This window comes from Protopterus annectens, chromosome 14.part0, assembly GCF_019279795.1.
Source record: "Protopterus annectens isolate FY-2018-M chromosome 14.part0, PAN1.0, whole genome shotgun sequence".
NCBI classification, from domain to species: domain Eukaryota; kingdom Metazoa; phylum Chordata; order Ceratodontiformes; family Protopteridae; genus Protopterus; species Protopterus annectens.
In genome coordinates, this window is record NC_056748.1 from 497,590,145 (window position 1) to 497,616,813 (window position 26,669).

The 26,669-nt window shown below is 41.3% G+C and overlaps 1 protein-coding gene across 1 annotated transcript in view; it reads right to left on the reverse strand.

Annotated features, from left to right (window-relative positions):
* The window catches only part of NADK (NAD kinase), a 1,020,436-nt gene that overhangs the window by 61,527 nt on the left and 932,240 nt on the right, over positions 1 to 26,669 (reverse strand). The window contains exon 9 of the mRNA XM_044056259.1: positions 22,646 to 22,728. Coding sequence (XP_043912194.1) covers positions 22,646 to 22,728 — 83 coding nt within the window. The remainder of the gene's footprint in view (positions 1 to 22,645; positions 22,729 to 26,669) is intronic.

A 26,669-nucleotide genomic window follows, 5' to 3' on the forward strand; every position in this document is an offset into this window, starting at 1 on the left:
TCCTCTCCATCACAAATAGTCGAAAACTTTTACAAGCACTTCATGAAATCAATTTTGGACCTACTAACTAACACCCCTAATGCTGGACCCCCCCCACCCTTCAACCTATTCAGACACCAACCCCAAGCAATCAGCTACTTCTAACCCTGTTATTACTAACCCCCCTACTCAACAAAATGTCATACAAACCCCATTCTCATTTCAGCCCATACCCACTGACACCATTAAGAAACTGCTACAAAAACTAAAACCCTGCTATACCTCACCTGACAATCTTCTCCCCATACTACCTCAAGCTGGCTGCTAACTCAGTATCCTCATAAATAGGTCTTTATCTCAATCAGAAGTACCTACCATATGGAAACACATCACCCCCATCCACAGAGGAGGTAACTCTTGATCCATTCCAATTTCCGTCCTATATCCATCTTGTCACCCATATCCAAAATTCTCGACAGAGAGGTATGCATCAGCAGGTAATGCAATATCTACTGCAAAACAATCTTTTAACCAAAACCCAACATGGCTTCCAACCTAGCCACAGCACAGCTACAGCCTTATTATTTTTTAAAGACACCATGAACAAGGCCAGAGATGCAGGATGCTATACAGCCTCAGTATTCCTTGACATCTCCAAGGCCTTTGAAACAGTGTCTTACCCCTTACTTTTGAACACACTGTCTAACCTAGGCTTCTCACATAACACAGTAAAATGGTTTCAGAGCTACCTTAAGGATCGTAAACAAGCAGTGAAATCATCCAATGAACTCTCTCCCTTCCTCCACAACCCTACTGGAGTCCCCCAAGGCTCCATCCTAGGACCCCTACTCTTCAACATTTTCACAAATAATCTTCACACTGCCTCTCACCCTGGGACCCACATTCAATACGCTGATGATTCCACCATATTCTGCACTGCTCATTCACTATCAGAACTACTTTCAAAAACTCAACAGTCCTTTACTGCAGTCGGATCCTGGCTAAGAAATACCCAACTCTTTCTTAATCTAAAGAAGACAAAACTAGTACTCTTTCATCCCCAAAACACCTCCATTGTCACTGATCATTTCAACATCCTTGCATCTGACTACACTATCAGAGAAATAGTGCAGGAAACCAAACTTCTAGGTGTTATCATTGACAATAAACTTTCATTTGACCCCCATATACAGCAAAATATAAAGAAAACTCATCAAAAACTGGGACTCTTATAAAGAAACAAACATTTCTTTACTGCAGCAACCAAAACTACCCTTGCAAAAACATTTTTATTTCCCTCCCTTCTTTATGGTGCCCCCCATCTTAACTAACTTACAAAATTCTACCCTAAGCAAGTTGGAATAGTGCCACAACAAAGTTGCAAAGTTTGCCACAAACTAAATATCACACACACCACTGTAAACCACTCCTAGAATTAAACCGGCTTGAACTCCCCAACCAACTTGCCTTTATTCAGCTATCCAGCTTGCACAAAGTACAGTTTTGTACCTACCATAAATGTAGATGTCCGATAGGTATGCATCTGCAGTCATAACATATGGGTTGTCCTGCCTCAGGCAGCCCTTCGGTCAGCCGGATTCCAAAGTCTGGGTCTGGCCTCGGCTGATGTCGCACTTTCCCCGACGTCAAAACTTCTGGGGTATAAAAGCATCAGCCGACGCCATTTTCCTCAGTTTTTCTTGCCCCAGATGCCAGGTGCCCTCTAGGAAGGCTAAATTTGGATAAATGCTGAAAAGTTCCAAACATTGGCAAATTATATACATGTATAAACAAACAAATACACCATAATAGATTCCCCCAGCTAGCTGAAAGAGGGGTAAGCACCCTAGGAATACCACAGAGGGGAAGGAGGGTGGGTAATCCTGACTGCAGATGCATACCTATCGGACATCTACATTTATGGTAGGTACAAAACTGTACCATGTCCTTCAAGGATGCATCTGCAGTCATAACATATGGGTAGAATACCATAGCCAATCTGGGGGAGGGGGTACTAAGAGAAGGATGGTGTAGTTAAGATCCCCTGCAGTACTGCAGTTGCAAACCCTGCTCGGGATCTGGAGTATAAGGGCAGGTTGTAATGCTTGGCAAATGTATGCACGGAGCTCCAAGTAGCAGCTTCTAAAATGTCCTTGGTAGCCACCCCTCGTAGGAAAGCTGTAGTGGTGGCTGTGGCCCTTGTGGAGTGAGGCCTGATATTTTCAGGAACTGTCTTTCCATGAAAGGAGTAACAAAAGCGAATGCAATTTCCTATCCATTTTGAAATTGTCTGTTTGGAAATTGCTCTTCCTTGCACCCCTGTTGCATATGCTACAAAAAGTTGGTCAGTTTGTCTGCTAGTTTTTGTTCTGTCCAAATAGTAGCGTAGTTGTCTGTGTATATCCAAGGTGTGCAAAAGTTTTTCCACTTTGTTCTGTGGGTTAGGGAAGAACGTTGGCAAGTGAATAGCTTGGTTCAAGGATACCCTAGATACCACCTTTGGCATGAAGGTAGGATTGGTTCTTATTGACACTCTATCCTGGTGAAAAATAAGAAAAGGCTGCACTGCCATTAATGCCTGTAACTCAGATACTCTTCTTGCTGAAGTGATTGCCAGAAGGAAAGCAGTTTTCCAAGATAAGAACTGTAGGTCTGCTGATGCTGCTGGTTCAAAGGGAGGTAGAGTCAGTTTTTCCAGCACAAAATTAAGATCCCATGCAGGTAGAGGGGGTCTTCTTGGAGGTTTAACACTTTTGATCCTTCTCAAAAATTGCCTGAGAAGAGGGTGTGAGAAGATAGGTGGATCCATATTGTATTTTGCTGAAATTGCTGAAGCATGAATCTTAATGGAAGAATGACAGGCCATTGTGGAACAATTCTGCTAAGTATTCAAGGATGTGTGCAAGATTTGCCACTGTGACATCTGTGCCCTTTGATGTGCTCCAAATAAGAAATCTCTTCCATTTAGCTGAGTATGCCTTCCTTGTAGAAGGTCTGCGAGCCTCCAGGATAATGTCCTTCACCCTCTGAGACAAAACAGTTTGGTTGGGTTTTAAGGAATTTTCCAGGCAGTTAGCTGTAATGTTTTCAAGTTGGGATGCAGGGTCTTGAAATTGTTCTGCGTTAGAAGAAGAGGCCATTGAGGAAGAGGCCATGAATTTGCCTGAGACATGCTTCTCAATAGTGGGTACCAGTGTTGTCTTGGCCAGTCCGGAGCTATTAGTATCACTTTTGGCTGTTCCTCCCTGATCTTCAGTAGAACCTTGTACATCAATGGGAGAAGTGGAAAAGCATATACTGTTAGGGCATTCCAGCTGAAAGAGAGAGAGTCCACCCTCCATGCTTGTGGGTGGTATGTCCTTGAGCAGAATGTCTTCAGTTGGTGGTTGAGTGGGGAGGTGAACAGATCTATCTCTGGCATTCCCCATGTCTTTGTTATAAGTTTGAAGATGTCTGGGTGCAGCATCCATTCGTGTGCATCCATGGTAGTTCTGCTTAAGCTGTCTGCTAGTGTATTTTCTTTTCCTGGCACGAATTTGGCCTGCAGCTGGATATTGACATTCAGGCATAGGTTCCACAGATTCATAGCCATCCGGCATAGAGGGTAGGAATGTGTGCCTCCCTGTTTGTTTATGTACCACATGACCGTGGTGTTGTCTGTCCTTATTAACAGATGCCCTTGTTGGAGGAAGGGTCTGAATGCCTCGAATGCATGCCTCACTGCCAGCATTTCCTTTTGGTTTATGTGCATGCTTAGCTGCCCTTGATGCCATAGGCCTTGGATACGTTTGTCCTCCATGTGTGCTCCCCATCCTCGGTCTCTGGCATCCGTGGTGATGGTTTGCCTTGTTTTTGGTTTGTTGAAAGGCAACCCTCTATTGGACTGGCAGGCCTGAGCCCACCATAGGAATTCCTTTTGAAGGCATGGAATGATTGGTATCATGGTTTCTAGACTGTGACTGTGTTGAGACCATACATTCCTTAGGTACCATTGTAATTTCCTCATATGCAACCTGGCATGTGGGATTAGAATTATGCAGGATGCAATGTAACCCAGGGCCTGCAGGACTTTCCTTGCAGTAAGCTGAGTTTGTCTTGTCAGAATCATGAAGTAATCTGGAAGTTGTTTTTGTTTTTCTTCTGTGAGAAAAGCCATCAGGGTGATTGTGTCCAGATCCGCACCCAAAAAGGTTATCCTTTGGGATGGTACTAGTCTTGACTTTTGGATGTTGACTGTCTATCCCAAGGTCTGTAGCAGATGTATGGCATAGGCCAAGTCCTTTAACAGTTTTTTCTTGTTGTCCGCTTGTATTAGGCAGTCGTCCAGGTATGGATAAATTTGAATTCCCTGAAGTCTGCAATGTGCAATTTCTGATGCCAGGCATTTCGTGAATACTCTGGGCGCAGTAGATAAGCCAAAGGGCAATGCTGAGAATTGATAATGCTCTGATCCTGCAAGAAATAATCTGAGGTGTCTTCTGCAATCTGGTCAGATAGGGACATGCAGGTATGCCTCCTTGAGATCTAGAGTCACCAGCCAAGACTCCTTGCCCAGCATGGGAAGAAGTTGCTGTAGGGTCAGCATTTTGAATTTTGGCACAATGAGATAAGTGTTCAGTGCGGACAGGTCGAGAATAGGCCTCCATTGGTTTTCTTTTCTTGGTACAAGGAATAGTCTGGAGTAAAATCCTTGGCCTTGTTCTGTACATGGTACCCTTTCTATGGCTTTCATCTGAAGTAATTTGCTGATTTGTCTTAAGGCTTCTACCTTCTGGTTTGGTGGAAGGTTTGGCATTCCGCTTCTTTTTGGCAAAGTGTGGAAGTGAAACCTGTATCCTTTGTCTATTATTTGCAATGTCCATGTATCCTTTGTAATGCAATGCCAGTTTTTTGAGAATAAAGCCAGCTTTCCGCCCAAGGGTGCTTCCAGTTGATCCCTGGTAGGCGGAATCAAAGTCAAGTCATTGAGTCTGTCCTGTAGTAGTGGTTGTAGTTGTATCGGTTGCACTACTCCTCTGGTTGGCAGGCTGCCACTGACGGCCTCTGTAGGGGCCCTTCGATTGACCTCTGCCTCTAGGGCGCCTGTTCCTGCCTCTCTGTGCTCTGGAGGAGTCTGGAAAGGACCAATTCTTTGTAGGCCAGTTTCTGCTGAACCTCGGAGGTTGAACTTGCAGGAAATCTTTTACTGTTTGTACAGATTTTGCTTTTTCTTCAACCTTTTTTAGAATCTCCTGTGCAGGGGAGCCAAATAAATTTTGTTTCTCCATTGGAGCATCGAGGAGTTTAGCCTTGACATGGTCTGACAAAGATTGCTCCTTCAGCCAGGCATGCCTACGAATAACTGTCCCAGTCATAGCTGATCTAAATGAAGCCTCCAGTGCATCATAGCCACATTTTAAGAAATGATTACTGACCTGTTGTGAGTTGTTTACCAAATCCTGAAGGGATTTACGGTCTAAGGGTTCAGGTGAAGAAAGTTTCTTATTTAGCTGATCTAACAAAAATTCTTGGTACTGTATCATATGGAATTGACAGTTTAATGCCCTGGCAGAAAGAGTAGCAGATGTATAAACCTTTTTTCCCCATCTCTCTAATGCTCTAGACTCTCTTTCAGAGGGTAGGGGGATTTTTGGCAGTAGCGGCTGCAACCCCTTTAGGGCCCTGAGAAATAGTTTCTGGGTCTGCAGCATGGGCTTTATACAGGGGGAAGTGAGAATCCGGGACCCTGTAAAATCTGTCAGGTTTGGCAGGGGCCGGAGGAAGAGAATCAGGTGCTGTACTGATATCATTGTACACATCATCAACTACATTTAGAACAGGAGGTATAGCTAAGGGCCTATGCTGAGGCAAGTGCAAAAAGGTCCTTAATCTTTTTCTAGAATCAGAGAAATCCTGACCTTGCCATTGAAAGTGCTCTCTCATGGAGTGTAAAGTCTCCCCAAAGGAAAATTCTTCAGGAGGGGAGGCCGAAGGGATGGATTCCTCTGCATCTGAATCCTCATAAGGTGAGTAGGCCCCTTCCTGGTGGTCTGACAAATCAGATTCATCCATGGAGTAATCTGAGGAGTGAGGTTCAGAGGGGTCAGTCCTGGGCCTTTTGTCTGGAGGAGGTTGGGAGGCCCTGTCTGGGTGAGGTTGGGAACCCCTAATTAAGGAGATAAGGTCCTCAGCTAGACTGAGGATCTGTGAACTAGAGGAAGGCCTCTGGGATGTAGATTTGGCAGGCAAAGCTTTTGAAAGTTTGGCAGCTTTAGCCCTGGAGAAGGCCTTAATAGACATAGAAGCTGGGGGCCTAGCTGCCCCACGTGCAGGGGTTGAAATGTCCAAAGGTATGGTGTCGGAGAATTCCTGAACAGTAGCTTCGGTAGGGAGTTCTGAAGCCGACTCAGCCGGGGCCTCTCTGGCCTCGGTGATTGGAAGTATGGTTTCGATAGTAGGAATCGTCGTGGACTCGGTTTCGGCCGAAACCGAGACACTTCCATGTAGCCTAGCCGTGGTTTCAGCCGAAACCGCGGGCCGCGAGTGTCGGTCCTTTTCCTTGCGTTTTTTGACTATATGCGAAGTCGGAGTCTCCGATGGCATTTTATAAGCAAAAGCGGTTCCAAAAAATTCCTCTGCAAACTCCGACCGACGTCTAAGAGTCCGTCGGTTGAAGGAGGCACAGGCTAAACAAGCTGATACGTCGTGGTCTGGGCCTAAGCAAGGAAGGCAGTAAGAATGGAAATCCTTATGAGGTATTTGTTTCCCACAAGTTAAACAATTATTTACTTTGTCTGACATCGGCTGAGGCAAGAAAGAGTCCCCAACGGGGTACTTAGCTTTTTTCGAAGTCTTCGGTAGCTGAAATCTCTGGATCTGACCGACCGGCACTTGCGAACAGCTTCTGCTTCGGGCACCGCGCGGCAAGAAAGACTGAGGAAAATGGCATCGGCTGATGCTTTTATACCCCAGAAGCTCTGACGTTGGGGAAAGTGCGACATCAGCCGAGGCCAGACCCAGACTTTGGAATCCGGCCGACCGAAGGGCTGCCTGAGGCAGGACAACCCATATGTTATGACTGCAGATGCATCCTTGAAGGACATCCTTATTTTCAAGCCTACTGCCTGCCCTATACTAGCCAATCTAGTCACACCTTACACACCAAATCAATCCCTATGATCAGAAGGCAAAAATCTCTTAGCTATCTCAAAACCCACAAGAAAACCCAGTCACTCTCTGTATTCATACTCTCTCTCTCTCTGTATACTTTGGAATTCACTACCTCTGGCTGCCAGGTCTATGTCTGGCCTAACCCATTTCAAAGCCTCTTTAAAAAATCATCTCAAAAATACATGGCTCTGCTCCTGCATAAAGCTTGCCTAATGCTCAGGTCTTCCTCTTCTGTCACACTTCAGTCCCCCACAGACTGCAAGATCCTAAGGCTCTTCTAACTCCTTCTGTGCTTCTATACCATATCCTTAAGCTACTGCTCAGGCTTTATTGCTTCTATTCTTCTTAACTCTCTCTCACTATCTATCTGCATCACTAACTTTCTGGCTGCTATTTTCCTAACTGAAACTAACATTATATTTTGCATGTACTATAACAGTCAATGTCACACATTGGACTACCTACACACTATTTTTTGGACACTGTCTACATCATGTATGGTGAGAGTGACTATTATTGTCTGTAATGTTTTAACTGTATAAAATTGTCTAGATGTGTAGTAATATATTGCAACATCTTGTAGCAATTTGTTCTTTCAACTTATTTTTTGTATAGTATTTCTAATGTAACTTTTATTGTATTGGATTGTACTGTATTTGTATTGTACTCTTAAGTGGAGCTTTTCTTCCAGGTCCTCTGCTGTTCTGTAGACCCAGTCAGACCACCCTGGTAAACAAATATCAAACAAATAAATAATTTAAAGTGACCTAGATTACATAATATGTGATCACACATCCACTGTGTTATAACATGAACTTATATGGTGTTTGTGCTCTGTTTCATGTAGGTAAAGTGACCTATTTGGCAATATAGTTTGCAAAGTGATTTTCTAGGTGAAATAGTGTGTGTGTAAATTTCTACTGGGCTATGGAGTGAGATTACATATTCTCTGTCCATCACTCCAGGTGAATAAAGTGACTTTTTGGGTGACATAACTTTTGAGTATACTTCCACTGGGCTATGCAAAGAAGTTCTTGGCAGCTATGTATTACTTGATAGAAAATGTAATGACATATTGTGGTGGTAATGTGACTATCATTCATACTGTCTTCACAGCTGTAGTCAACTGGACTACTCACTGCAGTCGGTGATTATGGGCAATGCTTGGTGGTCAAAGGAGCTGCAACATTACAAAGTTTTACAGTGGGTCATAATGGTAAAGTAGCCAGTCCTCTGAGTTTTTGTGGCCATTGCATGAGTGACAACAAAGCCATCTGTTTCAACAGAACATACTACAGTGAAAATCAGCCCACAGAGTTTTTTCTTGCATATGTAAGCGATGCAACATTACTAATTTTTACAAAGGTCACTTTACACTGAATGTCAAGGCCAACAAGTTTTAGTGGTCAGTAGAGGAGACACAGCATGAGTAACATTACAATGGAAGAAAGTATGGTGAAAGTCAGCCCATCAAGTTATGGTAGGGCGTACAAGAAAAGCAATATGACCATCCATTACTGTGGGCTACAGTACAGTGAGTATCAGTACACAGAATTTTGGTTGCCTGTGTGGTAGACTTGGCATATCCAACCATTAGTGCCGGCACAACAATTGAATAAAACTCAGTCCAAGGAATTTGTCATACAAAAAACAGTCATGTACCAGTTAGGTCAGGGTACTGTAGACAAGGTACTCTGTGAAACATTCAACAGACATGTCCAAATTGTATTCAGTGCATGAATGTACATTCTGTGAAAATCTGTTTCACGACACAGTTGTGGCAGTATCCCTTCTTGACCTTCACTGTACGGTGCATACACAGTTTAAATGTGTTACAATATATGTTCAGTGTAAATCATGGACACTGACTGAAGCAGCTGCCTTGCACTTCTCATACTCACTGAGCAACAGTAATAGCACCACTTGCACAGCTGAGCTGACAGGGGCATAACACCCCCCCAGCTGAGTGATACCAACACATGGACATTACATTTTTGAAACAGAATGAAAGCATTACCACTGTCTCATCCAATATGAATCACCCTAAGTATGTGTACACCTTTTTTGTTGTCTTTTGAACAGAGGGATACTGTGAATTGTTAAATACTGGGACTAGTAGTTTGTTCTATGGTCAAGCCAAAAATGGAGCCTCTTTCACAGGAAGACAAGCAGCAAATGCTGGTAAAAACTACAAGTCTTCGAAAATCACTTTTTCACAGAAAAGCACAGAAAAAGCACTTTAAAACACTTTAATTCTCCTCAGAAAAAAAATTATTTTCGGTTACTTTACACAACTTTTAATGTGACAGGAAAAGAGAGCACTCCCATTTAAAAGTACAGGAGAGTCTTGTGTCAGTCAGTTAAACCACAAAACTCCTAGTTTTAAAATGATTTTCCAGTAGAGAAAAATGATAAAATACAAACAATATTTAGAAAATGGAAGTTTTTTTTCCCCCAAAGTGTGCTTATCTGCCCAGCAAAGGAACAGCATCAAGCTAACTGTCAATCTTCAGAACCATTTAGAGGTGCTTATTCTTCAGCTGCAGTAAAGCTCTAAAGGGCTTGGTGCTAAAACTTGTCCTTTAATCAGCTCAGGCAGTATGGGCACCTGGAAGGTGTCCTGAAGCTGGTAAGCTGCTATATTACTGGCAGGATATAACCCATATATAGCTAAGGCCATGCCTCTCAAGTGTATTCCTCATTACGAGGAACATACCTCATTTGGGGTCTTCCATATTGAAAGGGTCTGTAACACATTCAGTGTTGGGAATTTTTTTTAAGTGAAATCCATGGTAAACAGAAACAGACCATATTAATTCATTTAAAGATCTTCTTTATAAGTAAAACCAGCATATTTTAACAATCCTATGACCCTCCTAGCTGAAGTTGTTAGTAAGCCATTAGTACGTGTTCCACATTTTGTCCATCTGTTCCACATTATGAGGGCTAGTGTTCCTCATTTTGGAGATGGAAGGTTGAGAGCTATGGCTAAGGCTACTGCATCAATGATCAATATGACCACCATCTATGAGAACTGTCTAAAAGGCCAGAGTGGACTGATCTGGGGAAGGCTGCTCTGGATTTGGGAAAGTCATTTACTCTCTAGTTTTACTGAAAGTGTACACTGAAGACCAAGTAGCTCTTTGTAATATTAGTCTGAAATCTACTCCCTTGTAAAAATCTCCAGAAGATGCCACTGCTCTAGAAGAATGAGCTTTTAGCAAATGGTAATATTTTGCCTTTTTAAGTGTTACAAATGGTGAGGGACCTTAAAATCCATCTGGAAACAGTTTGTTTAGATACTGGTTGGCCTAGCTTAGAGGCTAGGAAAAAAACAATTTGTCTGGTTTATGAAAAGACTTGGTCTTATCCAGGTAAAATCTGAGGTGTTTGTGCACATATAGGGGATTGCAGTATTCTTTCTCCCCTGTTCTGTGGGTTAAGAAAGAACGTAGGAAGATTGATGACCTGACTGAGGGACATCTCATTTACCACTTGAGAATTGAAAGAAGGAATGACCCTCATGGGCACACTTTCTCATTATGTAAATAATGAAGGCAGGAGTAGCCATGAAAGCTTGGAGCTTGGAGCTTTGTAACCTGCATAGCAGAAGTGAGGGCTACCAGTAAAATGGTTTTCCAAGTGCAGAACTTGAGAGGGGAAAATGTTGCTGATTCAAAATGAAGTACAGTAAGTTTTTCCAGCACATAGTTAAGATGCCAAGGAGAGGCACTGGCTTTCTAGGAGTATTGAAGTGCAAGGCCCCTTTTAAGAACTAAACCTCAAATCTGGACATTAGAGGAGGTTTAAGAGGGATACAAGCTGAAAGAACTGAAAGGTGTGATTTATTAGATGAATATACTAAGCCTCCTCTCATGAGCTCAACCAAGTAAGATAAAACAAGAGGAACCTCATATTTTACTGGGTTCAGATTTTTAGCATGACACCAGATTGAAAATTTCTTCCATTTGACTATGTAGGATTTTCAGACAGTAGATCTCCTTGCCTCTTGAAGAACCTGAAGCATGTCCTCAGAAAACTAGTGTCTGGAGGGGATCGAAATCCTATTGTACATAGGCTTAGGTTGAGGAATGATAGATTGGGATGAAGCAATTAGTTCTTTTGTCGTGTGACGAGGTCCACTTTGTGGGGTGGCTTGTGGTGATTCCCCATCGCTAAAAGGTAGAGAAGGAGGAACCTATGCTGCCTTGGCCTAAAGGGGGTCACCAGCAGAACTCTTGTTTTTTTCTTTGGCTAAAAGGGGTCATCAGCAGAACTCTTGGTTTTTCTTTCTGGATTATCAGTAAGATTTTTGGGAGCAGAAGCAGTGATGTGCAGCCATAAAGAAACCTTCCTGACCACTGGAAAGACAAGGCATCTATCCTCCAAGCTTGAGGGCACTGTGTACTTGTGCAAAAGAGAGGGAGTGTTTGTTGTTGTTCAAGGCAAATAAATCTATTTGTGGTGTACCCCACTTCTGGACTATGTCTATAAAGACCTCAATGTTGAGCACCCATTTGTTGGGGTCTTCTACTAACCTGCTGAGGGAGTCTGCCAGGACATGGCCTGGGAGGAAAATATTCACCTTGATGGCCAGATCCCAAGCAATCCGAGCCAATCTGCACAGTTGTTAGTTGTTCCTCCTTTTTGATTACGTACCACATGATGGTTATGCTGTCTGTGAATACCTTTAGAGGTCCCAATTTCTAGAGATGGGAGAAATCTTGTACGGCAAGAATGAGAGCTCGCATCTCCTTTAAATTTGTGTGTTCTGTCTTGAGATTGTGTTGCCAGTAGCCATAGACCTTGTGAATCCTTGTCCATGCCATCTCAAGCTTCACTGGAGGCATCTGTATTCAGTTCTTCACTTTGAGTTTGCTCCTTGAAGGGCAGCCCAGGGTTGAAGTTCACCTGTGACACCCACCAAAGGATCTGCCTCTTCAAACATGGAATAATGGCGATTTGTTTGTGTTCAGGGGATGAGACTGTTGAGGCCATACATTTTTCAGGTACCACTGTATTTTCTTCACATGCAGCCTGGCTAGTGGTAGCACTGGAATGGTTGTCATGATGTAGCCTAGTACTCACAGAATCGCCCTAGCTGAGCATATTTGGAGAAGTAAGAGAGACTAGAAATAGGCTATGAGGCTCTGCACTTTCTAGTCTGCAACCCAAGAAAACTAGGTCTTGAGTGGCCTATAGGCAAGACTTTTTAAAACTGACAGTGAGACCCAGTCGAAGGAGTGTAAGGGTGAAAGTACAGTTGTGTAAAATCTTACCATAATGGTAGATATCCTTCTCTTCACTGTTGCATCACTCATTACAATAGGGAACCCCTGCCAAGAGTGGCCTGACATCCAGCCAGTATACCAAAGCCTTTACGTTGCGTTAAGGTATGCTGTACGACACACGTATGCTCCTCATGTAGCATAGGGCATAAAGGTGACATCCAGACGTACCATCCTCAGAACTGAGAGCCCAATTAGGAATGCCAGTCTAAAGAAAAGAAAGGTAATCAGTACATCCAGAAGAGAAATGGACCAGGGGGTGGAGGGAGGGAGTAAATACTGCAACAGTGAAGAGAAGGACATCTACCATTATGGTAAGATTTTACACAACTGTACTATGTCCTTCCATTTCACTGTTGGAGCATTCATTACAACAGGGAGTGCCAAAGCTCAGGAAGAAGAGAGGATAGAGGAAGGACCAGCAGAGGTCTCTAGGAAGCTATGAAGGATGGCCCTAGCAAAACCAGCTCTAGCACTGAAAATTCCATCCAACTTGTAATGCTTGGTAAATGTATGCACAGAAGTCCAGGTAGCTGCCTCAAAAATAGAGTTAGCATCCAAATCCTTGAAAAAAGCACCAGAAAAAAAAACACAGGTCTAGTAGAATGAGCCTTACAGAAGAAGGAAGGGAGGAAGGCTTACTATGAAAGGCGTAACAAAAAGAAATTCCTTTGGAAATGCAAGAAGAAACAGTCTGCTTGTACACAGCTAATCCCAAGGACCTAGAAACCAAAAAGCTGATCAGATTTCCTAATAGTCTTATCCAAATAAAACCTGAGATGTCTATCCACATCCAACATGTGTAACACCTCACTGGCAGATTGCAGTGAAGGTAAAAAGTGGGCAAATTAATAGACTACTCATTTACCACCTTGGGCATATAAAAAAAAAAAAAAAAAAAAAAAAAAAAAGATTGGTACACAAGGATACCCGTCCTTACGAAACAGCAAAATCGGAGGACAAGCCATAAGGACTTGAAGCTAAGACACCCGTCTGACAGATGTAAGGGCTAACAAAAGTACAGTCTTCCAACAGCAATGTTGCAGGGAAGATGAAGCTGCAGGCTCAAAAAGGAGCCGAGTCAATTTTTCCAAAACAAAATTAATATCCCAGGGAGAAGGAACAGGCTTCCAGGGAGGCCTAATATGAAGGATACCTTTACGGAATTGTTTAGCCTCAAATCTAGAAGCTACAGGAGGAAATAAAGGCAGACAAGCAGAGATAGCTGATAAGTGGGTCTTAACAGAGGAATACGCCAACCTGGTATTCATCAATTCACACAGATAAGAGAGAACAAAAGAAACATCCACAGAAAGTGAATCCAGGTTATGAAAAAGACACCAAACAGAAAACCTTCCATTTGGATAAGTAGGATTTCCTAGTATTGGGTTTCCTGGCCTCCTGCATGACCCTAAGCACGTCCTCAGGGAAAAGGTTTCTATGTGGAATCAAAATCTTATCACCCAGAGAGTCAGCTGAAGAGTGGACAGGTGGGGATGGATGAGAATCCCTTATCTTGCGTGATTAGGTCCAGCTTGTAAGGCAACTTAAGATGATTGCCCTTGACTAAATGCAGAAGAAGAGGGAAACAATGCTGTCGCAGCTAAAAGGGAGTCACTAACAAGATTTTGGGAGCACCCTGTTGAATTCTGAACAGGACTTTTGGAATGAGGGGAAAGGGAAGGAAAGTGTAAAGAATCATCCCCTTCTAAGAAAAAGTTAGGGTGTCTACCTTCCAAACCAGAGGACCTGAGACTCTAGCACAAAATGAAGAAGTTGTCTGTTCAGAGGGGAGGCAAAAAGATCTATTTGAGGAGTACCCCACTGGTGGACAATGTCCAGAAACACATCGCTGTGAAGCATCCATCTGTGGGATTAAGTTAAGGACCTGCTCAGACTGTGTGCCAGAATATTTTGACCAAAGGAGTGTAGATAGTCTGAAGACTCACTTGATACTAAATAGCACATTCCCACACAAGAAGCCCCAACCAGCAAAGAAGATAAGATTCACTCCAACCCCATTAGTTTACATACTGCATGGCTGTGGTACTGTTTGCAAACACCTTGAGAGGTCTCGGGCAGAAGAGAGGATGGAAAGCATGAACAGCCAGCAAAAGAGCTCTCTTCTCTTTGACACTGATGTGCTCTTTCTGTAGACGAGCTGACTATACCCAGTGCACCTTCAGGGAGCCAAAAGCTGCTCCCCATTCCACGTCTGAAGAGTCTATGAACAGCTCCTGAGAAGTAAGAGAGGGATGAAAAGGGAGCCCTGGATTTAGAGACAACTGCTGAATTCACCACTGAAGTCCCTTCTTCAGACAAGGTAGAAGAGGAACTACAAACTCTAGGGGGTTCGCATATTGAAGCCAAACTGACTTCAGAAACCACTGAAACTTTTTCATATTGAGCTTGCACAAGTGAAGTAGTAGCCAAACTATAACAAAAACAAAGCTCCGTTCGGACAAACAGGAAAAGTCTTTAATTAGCAATGCATAAAATCCAACCACAATGAGCGCTTTCGTCTGCACAAAGCAGACTACTTCAGAAGCTCATATTGAGCTTGGCCAGAGGGAGCATAGCAATGGTGGAAGCCATGAATCCCAGAGCTCTCAGAAACTCCTTGGCTGTTACAGTGGCCAGACGAAGAAGACTTTGAAAGAAGGAAATGAGTGTCAAGGCCTTGGAAGGAGGTAGGGATGCCAGCATAGGCACAGTCTGGATCCTGCACCCCAGAAAAACATAATCCTGAGAAGGAGTAAGAAAAGACTTTTTGAAGTTTATTGTGAACCCGAGGCTTTGCAGAAGGGAAATGGCAAAATGAAGATTTTGCAACAGGATGTCTGGAGATGATGCCTGAAACAGGAGGTTGTCCAAGTAAGGAAAGACTTGGATCTCCTGAAGCCTGCAAAACGCAACTGCAGGAGCCAGGCATTTGGTGAATACTCCTGCAGCAGCAGAAAGACCAAAGAGCAAAGTAGAGCACTAAAAATGCTAGACAGCAACAGACAAATGTAAAAACTTCCTGAAAATGGGATGGATCTGGATATGGAAATAATCATCATTGTGATCCAGAGACACTATACAAGCCTGAGGAAGCAAAAGAGGGAACAAAGTTTGAAGGGACAACATTCAAAAGGAGGGTACCTTCAGAAAGTGTTTAGATGAGTGAGGTCTAGAATTGGTCTTCAAGTCACCTCTTTTCTGGGTACTAGAAAGATCCTGGAGTAAAATCCCCTCCCCTTTGGGACACAGGTACCTCTTAATAGTACCCGGAGTCAATCCCCCCCCCCCCTTTGGGGCACAGGCACCTCTTAGGGAAGAGATTTCCAAACCATGAAATAACCCTGGTGGATAATGGAGAGTACCAAGAATAGAACGGGCGTTCAGACTGACACTCAAGAGGTGGCATATGGGCTGGCATCAAAGAAGTTCTGAGGATGATACATCTGGACATCACCTTTATGCCTTATGCTATACAAAGAGCATACATGTGATGTACAGCGTACCTTAAAGCAACCTAAAGGCTTTGGTATACTTGTCAGACATTGGGCCACTCTTGATTTCTATTATAATGAATACTCCAACAGTGAAATGGAAGAACATCTTGAGATGCAGTAACAGAGACGATGATGCCTGAATTAGCAAATCATCTAGGTAAGAAAATATCTGTATGCCCTGCACCCTGTTATTACCCGAGCTAAGCACTTTGTGTGAAAAAAAAGTACTGACTTCTGGGTTACTGTTTAACCTTTCTAGTCTTGTTTTGGACCGGACTGTCATACAGGTACTAGATAGAGGTTTGAGCTTTATACCGGCCACGCCGGCAACTTTAACTGATACGCTACTTGACCTTAGATTGTTTTGTAGGAAGCTCTCTTTAAAATTGCTATTTAAAGATGATACAGTATATGAACCAGAAAAAGTATTGTTCAGAACATCAAGCACGTTTGTTCCAGCTATGCCCTTGCACATAGAATGTTTCCTCTGAGCGTGTGAACATCAGTACTACACAGTTTTTAGTGAGGCAAATAAGAAAGGTAGATATCATAATTTAACACCACAGGAAAATCGTTGCCTCAATGAGCTTAAACAAAATACCCAGATTATCATCAAACCAGCTGATAAGGGAGGGGGAGTGGTAGTATTAGACAGTCAGGAATATATTGACAGCATGGTTCGAATGTTATCAGAGGCTGATACATACAGTCCTATTACTTCTAAGGAAGTAATAAACATTATTAAAATGGTTAAAGATGTTATGTATGACCTCCTCATGTGTCGACAGATTAGCCAGGAAGCCTACGAATTCTTACACATAGAACACCCCACCATTCCTATAATAAAAGGGATACCCAAGGTGCACAAAGGTATACACCCGGTCCCCTTGAGACCTATAGTATCGGGAGATAAGTGGATAACTGCACATGTCTCTCAACTGTTAGAAAAGATTTTGAGACCTGTAGTGGAACAATCATCAACCATACTCAAAGACACTTATGATCTCCTGAAAGATATAAGAGAATTAACTGTAGATTGTCAACAAACACACCTTCTTATCACCTTGGATGTTAAAGACCTTTTCACCTCTATACCCAATGACATAGGAATGCAATACATAAATGAGCTATTATCCAAAGATACCAGTTTTTCCAATGACAGAATTATACTTATAGACCAGCTATTGGAACTGGTACTATATAATAACGTATTTATGTTTGGTGACTCAACTTATTTACAAAAGTGGGGGGTAGCCATGGGCACCCCCTGCGCAAACACCTATGCCAATTTAGTGGTTTTATGGTGGGAGAAACTATATCTTTTTACACATGAAGACTTCAGGCACATTAAATTCTATAGGCGTTTTGTCGACGATGTTATAGTCATCTGGGAAGGCACACAGACCTCATTTGAGTCATTCATGCAGTTTCTGAATACTACCACTACATTTTTAAGATTTACACAAGACATCTCAGACAAAGAAATCAACTTCTTAGATGTCACATTAAGACTCAACAAAGAAGGTAAGATAGACACAACCTTATATAGAAAACCCACATGGAAGAATTCCATGCTATGCTTTAACAGCATGCACCCCCGACATACCTTCCAAGCTATTGTTAAAAGCCAATTCACAAGAATCCAAAGATTGTGTAGCAATACTGAAGATTTGAGTAAGGAAGCACACTATATGGAGGAACTATTTATAAATCGAGGTTACAATCCTTCCATGGTCAAGAGCGTTAGATCTGAAGTCTTGGGTGATATTAATTTGGTGGGTAAGGAAAATCCTATCCTGAGATATACAAAAGAAAACTTTAGATCATATAGGAAGAATGAAGTAAGAGATAATTATATCAACTATATTGTCAGCTATACCAGTGATATCAAAAAGATACAACAAGTTATTAGCAATAACTGGCATATCTTAGCTACAGACTCTCAGACTAAGAACATCATTGGTAGATATCCTAGGTTTATCTACAAAAATAGTAAAAACCTTAAGAGATTATTATGTGATGACTCACATCTTAGAAAACAATATGACATTAATACACAAAATATTACCATCACCAAGGAGTTTGGTACTCATCCTTGCTATAACTGTAACAGATGTAGATTCATCATAAAAATACAACATTTTCAACATCCCACTAGTGATTATGTTTTTAAACCGCACTTTTGGGCAAACTGCAATACTTCCAATGTGATATACCTCGCAACTTGCAATAAATGTAAGGCATTTTATGTAGGACTCACAAAGAGGAAACTGCATGAGCGTATTTATAATCATCTATATGATATACGCAAGACCAATGATACCAATGCTTTAGCGAGACATGTTATAGAGTTTCCCACACACACATTTTGTTTTAGGGTCTTACAAAAAGTTAAACAGGATGACAGAGGAGGAGACAAAGAGAACCATCTCGCACTTATGGAACTTAACTGGATTTTAAGGTTGGGTGCACATATAGAACCAGGCATTAATAATCAAGTGTCGATCAAACCAGCATTAGTATCTAAGAAATAGATCGAAGGCCCTTTTGTGCCCCCATCCTATGGAACTTCTTACTTCTTACTTTTTACTTTTTATTAAATGTTATCCATTTAAGATTATCCATTTCTTACACCTTCACTTGTTAATCATACATATATTTAATGAACAAGATTATATATACTAGTGGTTATATATATATCAACACTATAGGCCATTCCAACACAGCCATGCTGCTACCTCATTATTTATTAATTTGATTATTAGTTTTAACTAATTTATTAATTTATTTATGTAAATATTTATCTATTTAATGATTTATTTATTTAAATAAATGTATAACAAATAATAATATATTGACTATATCTGATTGTAGTATATTGTAATTCAGTGAATAGTAAGGAGAGTAAACAAATATGATTACATTCTAAGTGCTTGATGTAGCACTACAGATATGCTATACAAGATAGTCTAACTCTTCTTGCTTTTATATGTACGGTTTTATGAAACTTGTCTTGTATTTCTATTCTTATGAGGTATATATGAAAGTCGTACATATGGTACATAATGATATATTTATACATCCAGGTTTATAATCCTGTATATATGATTAATACCTTAGTGTTCTATTAGTTTTGTTTAAAATGTTAAATTCAGTAACATTTGTTGTCATTGCCATCTATTGTCACTAGGGTGTTAAACGTATTTATCTCTGTATGACAGAAATGATAATGCAATGTTCTAATGATTCAGTTTTACATAAAAAATTTTAATTAGCCTGCATATAAGAATTTTTAACATATGTTTAGTGTTGTTTTTAGTGCTATTTTCAAGGGCATAGAAAGAAAGAGACATTATTTTGAAGTCAGCATCTGCATCTATTTTAAGTGTAGCCCTTTTAAAGTAGCCAAAAGGTTTTGTTTTAATTTGTTCAGATTGACTGTTGAATGCGGTTAATTGTTTAATGAGCATTCTTTCCCGCCTTCTAAAACTGTATTTAAACTCAGAAGGCATATTCAGTAAAATATCTGATGAAGCGTGGATGTCCACGCGAAAGCGCTCATTTTTGTCTCCAAATAAAAGGTTTGTCCTCTATAAGTGCTGTCAGTGTGTTTCGCTTGGTACTTACCTTTGACTGCAGTAATTTGGATGTTCCTACGCGTTTTGATACTACACTTGTTTTTTGCATGTTGTTGCTACTTGTTAAAGCTGTACAGTTCATTGCTGGAGTGTTCTTTTCTACTTAACAACATAGCTGCATTTAATGCTAAGTCTAGCCACCTGAATTGCTTAAGCCAAGAAAGCTATATCTAATTGTTTTGAGTCTGACCCTTCCATATAAGCAACAGCCTTATTTAGACTGCCAAGCACAGTCATAAGATATCTGGTCAAGATGGTCTGATAAGTAATGGCTGTGAAGACCAGAGTAGAAGCAGCATAGATCTTTTTCCCCACCTGTCCATGGCCCTACTGTCATTATCTGAAGGAATGGAGTTAGCAGACGGTAACAGCTCAGACAACTTGTCTGAAGCTAAAGAAATGGCTGAAGGATCAGCTATTGCACTCTTGAAAATAAATTTAAGTTCCTCTGGAACTCTATAGAATCTATCAGGCCTCTTAGGGGCTGGTGGCTGACAGGAGCAGAGAACGTAGGTGTGAAAACATCATGGAAAGCCTATGGGACTGGAGGGACAACTGTAGGAGTTGGTGTTCCCACTTCTAAAAGATTATAGTGTATTACTAAACATCAGAGATTTGTTTAGAATCCCACAAAAAAGTTTCACCATATTCACAACCGTTTCCTCAAATAACACCTCTTCCACAGAAGAATCAGGGAAGCAGACATCCTCTCCATCTGTGGTCTCCTGACCATGTGAGCGAAGTTGTAGAGAGTATGCTAGGGAATGATCATCAGAATCTGAAATTCCACAGTAATCTTTTGTGGCGTGGGTAGGGAGGAGCAGAAAAGGAAGGAGGCTTGGGAAATATAATGTCCTTGAATAGGCCCAGAGAATAGTCCATCCACTCCTTCTCCCTAGAAGTCTGGGGGATGGGAACATACTTAGTCTTGCCATTTCTTTTTAGGGGTGATGTCTGGTTGGATTAAATGTGGAGGCTCCAACCTCTGATGTTCCTCAGTAAGACATCCTTTTAACTTTTCCCTTACTAAAATCTGAATAATACCTTCCAGACCTTCCAAGATACTTGGTTTCCCCATCTCTGTCCTGTCTGAAGAAGCAGTCACCATGGATGTGCAGTTCTCAGATACCATGCAGGGCCTTCCAGTGGGGTCATGGTAGAGGGCATCTGAGAAAGTGCTGGCCATACCACAGGTTCTGCAACTTCAGCAGATATGTCCAAATGTGAGCTGGCAGACTGAACTTCGAGCCTAGGCGTCTTGAGCTTTTTCTTTGAGGCAGGCGGTATGTCAAGTGTGGCGGGAACTCCCATTTTGGCTTGAGCTAATCTCTAAAGTCATTAGGTTTCCAAGAGAGTATATAACAATAACAAATGCAAGGGTAAAATCTTCTGGATGAAAGATCTGCAGATTTAATTGTGCTCTGCACCTAAAGAGAAAAGTCACTGGGAGTAGAGGTCTTTGTAGAGTATCTGCCTACTGCACTCACACTTTCTCCTCTTAGCTATCTAACAAAGTCACAGATTAGCAATGTAAACAAGATGGGGTAGTTACCTGAATCAGTGAACGCTTATGCTATAAATGACCAAGCAGAGATCAGGGTGATGGGCACAAGACCTGCCTTCAGGCTGGTGGCGAGACAGTCTGAAGATTTACGCTCACACGTCCACTTATACATCTCCTATGCTCGCGGACTGAGGTCATACGTTGGACATATGGCTCATGGAAGGTTTTAGGCTTTGGTACTAGGACGGACTTCAGTGGAGAAAAAAACTTGTCTGATATACTGCAACAGTGATTTCAGTCAGGACATCTACAATTAAGGTGTTAAGCAGTTGCAATATCCTGACTGATTACCACTACTGACTAAATTGCAAATCACTGCTGTTTTTGAAACACCAGCATAGCAGTGGGGAGCGGAGACATAAGAAGAGGGCCTGGAGCAAATGCCTCATTTGCATCCCCCCATTAATCTGATCCTTCCATATACAAACACTTTCTCTTACTGACTCGTGTATGTCATGCATACCTACAAGCAGGTCAAAGGAACACTAATATTGTTAAGGGGACATGTTTGGGATGTGGAAGGAAACTGAGGAAATAGCTAAAAACCAAAGAGGACATAAGTATTTTTTTTAACAGCCTCAGAATGCTTAAGTGTTTTCACAAAAGGCACTTAACTGAACACATGGTTTTATGTTGTTTAATATTAGATACACTAAAGGATGAGTAATATACTGATTATGCCGATATCGTGCTGTATCTTGTCTTAAGACAGCGATGCAGTCGTTAAACATCAACAGTTGCTGCTCTGACCAAGTAGCCATACTCACAGTATACTTAAGCAATAAGGTATGTCAAGGGGTTACACCATAATGGGTTTGTTAATTAACCCATGGAGAGTTTAAGTAGCATATCAACATAAACCGTGAGAATACCATACTTCTATTGCTCTGTTTGAGTCTACATTTTATTTCTGTTTCCTAATCTTATTAACAAAGTTCTGTAGGGTATGTTGACAATGTAACATATGGGTTTATGGGATTTCAACAATTAATCAGAATCTAATTAATGATGATTACAAGGGTATTTGTAATAATTTATATTTGTTTTGTTTACACTTGCTCAAAAAGAAGCACTGTCCTACATCTTCAGTACAGAATGAAATAAATAAAAAGAAAGAAAGACTTCTCTGCGTAACTCTACATATAGATAAAATAGGATAAACAGCCCTTACGCACAAACTTCTGCTGCTGTACTTTTCTTCTTCCTCATCCCACCTCCTGACAAAGCATTTTTGAAAAATAATTTAAGACTCAGTAGGCTTATTCTGATAAAGCTTTCAATACAAATTAATAAATACATATTTTGCTACCTTAACTTGAATTACCAGCAGAAGCATCAGTTCAGTGTGATTCACTGCTTCCAATAATTTTCATATTAAATAAAAACACTCCTTGAATCTGTATCAGTTCTGCAAAACTAAAATATGAAAATTCTTTTTTTAAAAAAGTACCCAAGTAAAATATGTCAGTTAGGTCAAAGCACTGCTTTTTAACAGTATACGGAAGTTTCAAAATTCTTTGCACTGCTCACCTGTCACCATGAAAGATCTCCTGTCTATTCCTCCCATCAAAAGAAACCCATGCTGTATTTCTGGCATCAGGAGACAACATGATCTGGACGGGAAACAGTTAGTCATATAATTAGAGGGAAAACAAACAAAGGAACATTATGCAAGCAAGAACATAAGTTTCCTTAATTATGAAAACACCAGATGAAAAGAAGCATTATTTTGCTTTGTGCAATACACACAAAAAAATGTAAAACTACAGGGATATGTAGTTAAGGTAGGAAGAAAGTACATAAGAAAATGAACTTTACGAAAAAAAAATGCTGGCTTTAATAATATTTTAGCAGCAGCATGAGATAATGACATACTTTATATGCAGGGAGTTACATCTAGTTTCAAATCAGGAGTGCATACACATGTTAAACAGCATGATCTTAAATGGAACAATGCTAATACGCGTTTCTATTCTTTTAGACATTTACAAAAGAAGAGTGAACTGGCACTCAGGTAATTTATACAAACAGAAATGCATCCTTAATTTACATGGCTACACTGTTCTTGCATACTGCTTTAAGCAGCAAAAGTGGGGTTTAATTAACTAAACTTGCATGCTAAAATAAATCCTTCTAACGATCAGAAATGCAACATTTTATAACAATATTAAGAACACAGTGCAAGTTGTAGTCATACAGTAAAGCTTGTCAGTTGAGACTCATGCACAAACACTTACTTCTAATTCTAGAACATGCTTACCTGACACATCAAGACAAAACATTAATTTACTAATCCACTGCATGATATAAATCAAGCAATAACCTATGAGTGGGGGGGGTGAATACATGAGGATTTTCCCACAGTTGGTGTGGTTTGATCACGAGGGTTATACAATGACATTATTTGTTAAATAAATTGCCTACCTTTCTTAAATAGTGTCTTTGTATACTGGCACCATAGTGTTTCTCCATGTTGTTTTCCATTCTTCAGCGTTTTCTGATGTACTGCGTGTGTGTATGGGATGTGCTTTCCCATTCTTACACAGTACATCAGTGCTGTTCAACAGAAGCAACGGAGAAAAACGAATCACCATTTTTTTGTTCCAAACCAAGAGCCAGATACAAAGACTTCCAAAATGTCCACAAGTGCACCAAGGTACCAAATGACACAGAAAGAATAAAACACAACCACATTTATTCCACAAAATCCACAACTCAGCACTTTCATCTGCATCTACCACAAGACTTCTTCAGAGTTCAAATACACACCCTCCTATTTACAAATTAAATACTATTAATTAGGCTCACGTACACCCCCAAACAATACAATTCCACATATTGAAATATACTGCTTTTGCAACAGAAGACATTTTTTTTTTTAGTATGAGGCAAAATGTGGACATTCTCCAAAAATCCAGACAATTCAGAGATATGACAGTCTGCTGAGACAGCGTAGAAATACAAGGAAAAGCAGGTATATTTTTGTTTTAGTTTTGCAGAATGTATCTGATTTTTCTTGTATTTGGTTTGCCCTTTGTACCATGTAGCAATAGAAAAGTCTGGCTGCTCAATGGTACTTCAGCGGGCGGACTTATTTCTATTGGTATGCTCGATTTACAATGGGCATGCTGGTTGTTCTGTCCGGTAAGCAAGCACGTTTTTAAACAGCATCTATCTGTCACTGTATAAATCAGCAGAAATCACTGTGACAAATCTGACCTATCAATGCCTCTCATTTGTTTAACAAATGCATGCAACTTTAAAACAAACAGAAAGCTAATATGGTAATCAAAGCATGCTTATTCAGCTTGAAATACAATTATTGTTTTACTACACATATTTGCATTTCTTTCCAAATTAGTAACTAAAGTCAAAAGGTTAATGTGTACATTATTTTCACAGATGTGCATGCAATTTCAAAATAATGGACAGGAGCATGGTGCTGCAAGCATTTAATCAGTTTAGCAGAAAAATGCCTACAAAAGGTATTCACAGCTGCATCAGCATTACAGTGCTACAAATTAAAAGAAGTATAAGGTTAAAGCAGAGTGAAGCAATATTTATTACTGAAAGCAAGATATGAAGGGAAAAGAGGCAACAGGGTAGTGATGCTGAATAAGTCAAGGGTCATGTTAAGCAAGGATAAGTTGGATAAGAAGCCAGACTATAAAAGGGCTTACCTATGAGTCAACGATCATTTTGTGGCCTACTGTTTATTGAAAATTAAATATTGAAAGAGGTGAGCAGAAAAACCTAAACCCCACAAAAAATATTTTTTTGCTGGAAGTCCACCCTCCTGCACGCCCATACCCCCTGAAATTATATACCAAGTCTATGGTCGTACCACAGTGAAGTAAAGGGAAAAACACTGAAAAGCTCACCGCTGGCTTTCACAATGAAATACACTGATGAAACTCACAGCTACATTAAATTCTCAAACTTAAGCCTGTAGCTATGCTGACTGAATCATGTCTTGTAAATGAAGTGGAATATTCTAATCTGGGGTTATGATATACACAGAAGAGGGAGGGAGGAAAAAGACAGGCTCTATACATTAGAAATTGTCAGAGGGTTTATAAAATCTCGAATGGGGAAATTACAGCTAAGAGGTGAACTTAGCATATTTTAATGTCTGAGCATTTCTATATCTTGCATGCTGCAGGACAAGAACAAGATGAAGAGGTTAAGAAACTGATGATGGGTTTCCATGATAAAGGCTGAGGATTGTTGATAGCAGACTTCCGTATATAATACCCATGGTGATTCCACATCTGCGCTAAGGAAGGAATTATGTGGAACAATAATGAATAGCTGGTTATAGACCGAGTGAGTGAGTGATATGTAATATTTTATGCCTAATATTAACAACTAGAAGGCAGCAGATGAGGAATTTAGAGTGCTGGTTGGGAGGAGTAATCATTTAGAAGTTTAGGGTTAGGATTCAAGATGAGCTACAGGAGATTATACAGGAGGTTATACTTTGCCAGGCTTTTGGGTACAGTGATAATTTTCCCCCGACTGCCTCCAAAGGTGGACAGCCGGGCAGCACTTCAGGGATGCTGGAAGGGCTTGTCAGAGAAAGATTCTCTTTGGCCCTGATTTTGCAGACCCCCTCTGCCCCTAGGGCGGCATCTATTGTTTTTCCCTCCTCTGCCCCTGGAGGGGAACTCTCCATGTGTGTCAGGCACAGCTCCCTGGGATTTCCGGAACCACATATTCCCACTTTTCTGACCCTTGGGATACGGTCTTGAAGGAGTGGAAAAATGGACTCCCACAGCAGAGAGAGTCTTGCCTTCCTGTTCACACCTGGTAAGGGTATCCTTCACCTGTGGTCCAAACAGAGCAGAACCATCCAAGGGGGTGTTGGTGAAAGACGCCCTGAAGGGTTCCGCAAAGTTGCATAACCGCATCCAAGCGTGCCTCCTCAAAGCCACGCCTGTGCCTGTGGCCCTACTCGCGCCATCAGCTGCATAAGAGATGAGCCGCATGGAGGAGTTTACTACCGAATTAAGAGTCGCCAGCTGGGAGGCAACCTTAGCCTGGGCCCCCGCAGCTGATGGATCTTGAAGGATATCTCCTAGCTCTTTAAGGAGATCCCTTTGAAGGCGCGTAAAATGGCACAAATAGTTCAGCGACCTCATGGAGAAGGTCGCTGAGGAAAACATCCGCTTCCCATATCTGTCCATCATCCTAGATTCCTTATTAGGGGGATGGACAGATGAAGACGTTTCAGCCAACTCCATTTGTGGCCGCTGCTACCACCATAGCATCAACGGGAACACCCTTCATCAGAAATTGCTTGTCCTGTGGTGCAGTAATAAACTTTGTGGGTCTTCGGGGGGTTGGCTCCACTGTGTCTGGGGCTGACCACTCCTTCTGAGCCACTACAGACATCAGTGGATCGAAAGACGGAGACACCCAGGAGGTGGAGGGTCAGGAACCAAACACATCCAGGAATACCGACTCATCCTCGGAAGGGTTAAGGGTAGTCCAGTTCCCCCTCTGCCTAAGTATCTCAAGGATGTCTGAGAAAGAGACGTCCTCAGAGGGGGAT